The 4,769-nt window shown below is 54.1% G+C and overlaps 1 protein-coding gene across 1 annotated transcript; it reads right to left on the bottom strand.

Moving 5' to 3' along the window:
* Nucleotides 1-1,140: 1,140 nt before the first annotated feature.
* Nucleotides 1,141-3,807, bottom strand: LRRC25 (leucine rich repeat containing 25). The gene is made up of 2 exons (XM_063109038.1): nucleotides 3,023-3,807; nucleotides 1,141-1,276 (listed from the first exon to the last, which is right to left on the bottom strand). Exons 1-2 carry the CDS (start codon nucleotides 3,805-3,807, stop codon nucleotides 1,141-1,143), a joined length of 921 nt encoding a protein of 306 aa, XP_062965108.1.
* Nucleotides 3,808-4,769: the final 962 nt, after the last annotated feature.

Genomic DNA, 4,769 nt, shown 5'->3' with positions numbered 1-4,769 from the left:
GACTGGGGGCATCTGTGTCCCTCAGATTGCAGGCTTGGCAGGAGCTGGGCGGGGACTAGCTGACAGAAAACCCTGCAGGACCTCGAAAACCTCTTGAAATACACTGAGCTCTGAGAGTGACTAACTCTGCCCAAGAAGGAACCGTAGAGGGTTTCTCAGAGGAGGTGTCATTGCATCTGGGCCTTGAAGGATGAGTTAAGTTTTCTCAGAATAGCACAGCTAAAGCAACTTTAGAGATCAATTTTAATTACACTGTTATACAGATGAGGGTAACTGAGGCCCAGAGAGTTAGTGGCAGAGTCAGGACTTGGACCCATGCCTCCTGACACCCAAGCCAGAGTTCTTCATCTGTAATAAAAAGTTTTAGAGTGACAAACAGTGGGAGAGGATGGCATTCTGGGTGAATGGAATGGCAAGGGCAAAGGCAGGAAAATGAAGGCTTCAGGAGGGAGGTGGGCTTGGTGAGGATGGGGTCCAGACTGGAAGGACAAAAGGATGGGAAAGGGCAGTGAGGTGGGTGGGCAGGGCTGGATCACATAGACCTCAAGCACCAGGCTGAGAATCTGGAGGCAGTGGGCAGCCATGGAGGGTGTGTGAGCAGGGGAGGAGCACAGTATGATTCATGAGTTATAAAGACCCCTCTGGCGCCAGCGTGAGCTGCCTGCTGGGGGAGGTGGAAGCCGAGCCTGGAGACCAGCATCTGGGAAAGGGGCCAGAGAGAAGGAAAGGGGAGGGGTGGGGAGTGGGGAGAAACTCTGGAGTCTCACATAGAGATGTGGTCTTGGGAGCTCAGGAAATCCCCACTGCAAGGAACCCACTCGTCCTGAGCCAGCAGCCTCACCAGTCCCAAAGCATTTATTGAGTGCTGTCTGCATACCGGCAGGATGACAATGGGGTTCACACACTGACCCTCATGTTTCCTTGTTGGGGTCTCTCCTCTTCCCCCTCTAGCAGCCGAGGGGTTTGAGGAGCAGATGGTGGCTGTGGAGGGGGCTTCAGAGCCTCCTAGGGACTTAAGGACAGTCCTTCCCTGTCCCCATTCCTCAGATGGGGAGACTGAGGCCGGGGAAGAGATGGAACATCTTGAGTCACCCAGAATGTACTGAGAGGGGGCTGGGTGGAGGTCGCGACACTGCAGGTTCAGTGCCCAGGGATCACGTACTCCTCTTCATGTGGGGCCTGGTCTAGTGACTGCAGGTTGCTGTAGACAGGCTGGGAGGCCAGATCAATGTCTGTATAGTTCATGTAGAAGTCGTCATCCTCTGAAGGGTGAGCCCTGCGGGAACAGACACATGAGGGGTGGGTGGTAGGGGAAAAAGACAAGGGGGCAGGCACATCAGCTTTGAGAAATGTCAGTGTGGCTGAGTCCACCCCTCATATTTACATATGAGTAAACTGAGGCACAGTGCAGAATTCTGACTCCCAACCTGACCCACCTTTCTCTGAGGAAGTAGGGACAGGGCAGTGATTCAGGGAAGATTCTGTAGATTGAAACGCTATGGTCCGAGGATCTTGAGTCCACTGTAGGGTAGTTTCCTTCCTTAAAGTTCAGATAGCTGGGCATTTTGACATTAAATCAGATTTCAGTTTCCTCTTGAAAAACTGGAAGCTCTGGCTATACCAGTCACATGAATGCAAGTGGCTGGAGTCAAACGGTAAGTAATCTGCCCCTTTAGATGGGACCTGTTTTCACCAGGTCTCCTGAAGCAACTGACTTTGTGGCCCTGAAATAAAAATAAATCTCTGAGCCTCAGTTTCTGCATCCATAGAACTGGCTCAGGAGCGGTTCAGGTAGCTACTTAGTAATGTCTAGTTACGGGAGGCAAGACCTCCAGAGAAGAACCTTCTTGCCTCCAGAACATTTTAACTCCACTCCCAGCTTCTCTTCTAAAAAAGACGACTTTGGGTAAGTGGCATCTATCAGTCATTCCCACTTTAGTATGAATTACTCCAAACACATAAGAGGTTATAGGGGAATGGACAGGACTGGGAGTCAAAGTTTGTCTCTTGCCTCTTCTTCTGACTCACTGTGTGACCTTGGACAAGTCATTTCCCTGCCTCCTGAAGCCTCCATTTTTGCAACTGTAAAATGTGGGTGGAAATGACACATTCATTTCAGAGTGTTTTTGGAGGCCAGGCACATGAAGGAGGCTGGTCGACAAGCCTTGGTGACGGGGAGGCAGAGGTAAGCATTAGAGCACATGCTGCCTCAGCGAGTTCAGTGCCCTCAGTGCCCTACACGGACCACTTCTGCTTTTGGGCCACGTTTGCATGTGCTTTGCATATTTCCACAGTTCTCATGAACAGCCTCCTACCAGCCACCCCAACAACTGATGTGGATTCTGCTGCCCAAACACAGCCATGACAGCATCCCCTTCCTTCCTGAATCCTCCCTGCTCCTTCCAGCCTCAGCTCTCATGTCTTGCCTTCTCCAAAGCCATTCACAGCAGGGTCTCTGCACTTGCCCACCTCCACACCTTCACCCCTGCTGGTCCCGCCCCGTGAAATTCCTTCCATTTCCTTATCCAACCTGGAAAAGTCGAACTCATCTAAGACCAGCAAAGCCATCCAGAGGTGTCAGGGACACCGATGACCTATTTAGAATCTCGTGTGTTTCAAGGGGAGATGGAGGGGACTGTCCCCATTTTACAGAGGTAGAAATGGAGGTTGAGAGAAAGCCCTGGGTCACACGGAATCTGAGCCCAGGCTGCTGACCGCTACCACAGAGCTCACACTCTGCCTCCTCTCTCCCTGTCCTTGGCAGCCAGAAACTGGGTTTGCAGTTCATGAAGGAGAAGCTTGTCCCTTATACAGGAACTCACTTAATTCTTACTCCAAACCTTGAGTCGGGGGCTGTTATTACCCACATTTTACAGATGAGGAGACTGAGGCCAAGAGAAGTGAAGCTACTTGCCCAAGATCACACGGCCTGCAAGAGGCAGAGCCGGGATTTGAACCCCAGCCGTCTGGGTCCAGAGTCTTAATATTAACTGCTATAGGCAGATGTCTGTGGGTCACTCACCCATGTCCCATCCACTGGTGCTCGGCAGCTGCCTGGCCCACAAACATGTTCTCGTAGTCGGACTTGGAGGGGCTGGACAGGGTGGCCACTGGGGGGTTGGAGCTGAGGCCCCGGCTGCTGTATCGTGGCTGCCAGCCTGAGTTGGGCCTGGGACTGTCCTGAGCAGCCCAGGCTTTGCTCAGGCCCTGGCTACTGGCTGCTCGGCGACTCAAGAGTCTCCAAGCCAGCAACAGGCCAGCAATGGTGAGCCCAAGGAACAGGAGTCCTCCAGCCACCGCTGCCCCGATGGTTGCTGAGGCCAGGCCGGGTGCACAGTTGACCTCCAGGAAAACAGAGAGGTTGTGCCAGGCACCAGTGCTTGTGTCCAGACACTGCAGGGGCGGCTGTGTGGAGCAGTTGTTTTCCCGGACCTCGTGCCAGGGTGCCAGGACACAGCTGCAGTCAGCCTTCAGATCAAGGCCACAGCGTGCCGCCAGCGCCCCATCCACGTGCGCCAGCCTGTTGTGCATCACATTCAGGAACTGCAGCTTCTCCAGGTGGGCTAAGAAGAGTGGGAGCTCTCGCAGACCATTCCCAGACAGGTCAAGGACGAGCACATTGTTGGCCCTCAGAGACTGGTTCCGGGGTAGGCTCAGGCTTTGTCCACTGAAATTCAGGCACGTGTTGGGGAACTCTTTGGTCCAGTCCACATCCCCAGAGAACACGTTGCAGGAAAGTTCCTGGCCACTTAAACCTCGCCGCAGCAGCAGCGGCAACCACAGCACCCACGACAGGGTGCTCTCCATTGAAGCAACCTAGGCAGAGACAGCAGAATCCAAGCCCCGACCTCAGCCCTGTGGTCATCCTCACTGTCTGTGCTTATTATTATCACTGTTATTTTTATAACTCAGACCAGCTCAAGCTGCTTCTGAAATGGTAAAATGCAGCCTCGGGCTTGTCACCCCTAGCTGGTTGGCTCTGGGCCCCATCCTCAGTCTCCCCTTCTGGGGAATAGGTACGTAACCCAGGCTTTGCCCAGTCCCTGAACATTTTGGGCGCCCTCATTGGCCAAGACGGGACCATAGGCAAATAAGTGGTTACCCTGGAAACGGCCCTGCCCCAACCTCCCCATGACACCCCCTGCACTGTTTCTCCCAGAACCCAGGGTTGCTGGGGAGTCTGGGGATGGGGGGATGGGGGCTGCTGAAAGGGTCCCCCCAATTCTGGTTTGCTGCCCCTCCACAGGGGAAGTTCTGGTGCCTCCGTCCTACCTTTCAGGTCCCGCTGCCACGCTTTGGCTTCGGCGCTACTGGAAGTCTGCAGGGGCTGCGTCGTGGCTTACTTGGACACGGGACCAGAGTAGCTGGCACCCCCCACAGATGTGCTGTGGTCCCCGGGGCTCCTGAGGCTTTGCACCCAGCAACTCAGGAGGAAGAGGAACTGGTGTCTGGGTGGAGTGGAGAGGGGAAGAATGAAGACACAGAGACACGCCTCCCTGCATGGCCTCAAGGTTCTCGCCAGATGGGGAGTGGCGGCCCAAGGACACACTTCCCTCTTGCTGGAACCCAGTGACTACATATCCCCCATTAGCACTCCAAGGGACTGCCACCTCATCAATTGGCTTTCTGATCTTGGTTCAGTTGACTTTCAACACATGCATTCATTTATTCATTCAACAAACATCACCCATGCTGGACTCCCAAGAAGCATCAGCCCTGGGCAGGTCGTCAAAGAGCACCCCATCTTGGCAGAGGACAGAGCAGGACAG

The sequence above is a fragment of the Cynocephalus volans genome, chromosome 10 (genome assembly GCF_027409185.1).
Source record: "Cynocephalus volans isolate mCynVol1 chromosome 10, mCynVol1.pri, whole genome shotgun sequence".
Lineage (NCBI taxonomy): Eukaryota > Metazoa > Chordata > Mammalia > Dermoptera > Cynocephalidae > Cynocephalus > Cynocephalus volans.
Note: the sequence above shows the minus strand (reverse complement) of the source record. Positions and strands in the feature narration are given on the sequence as shown.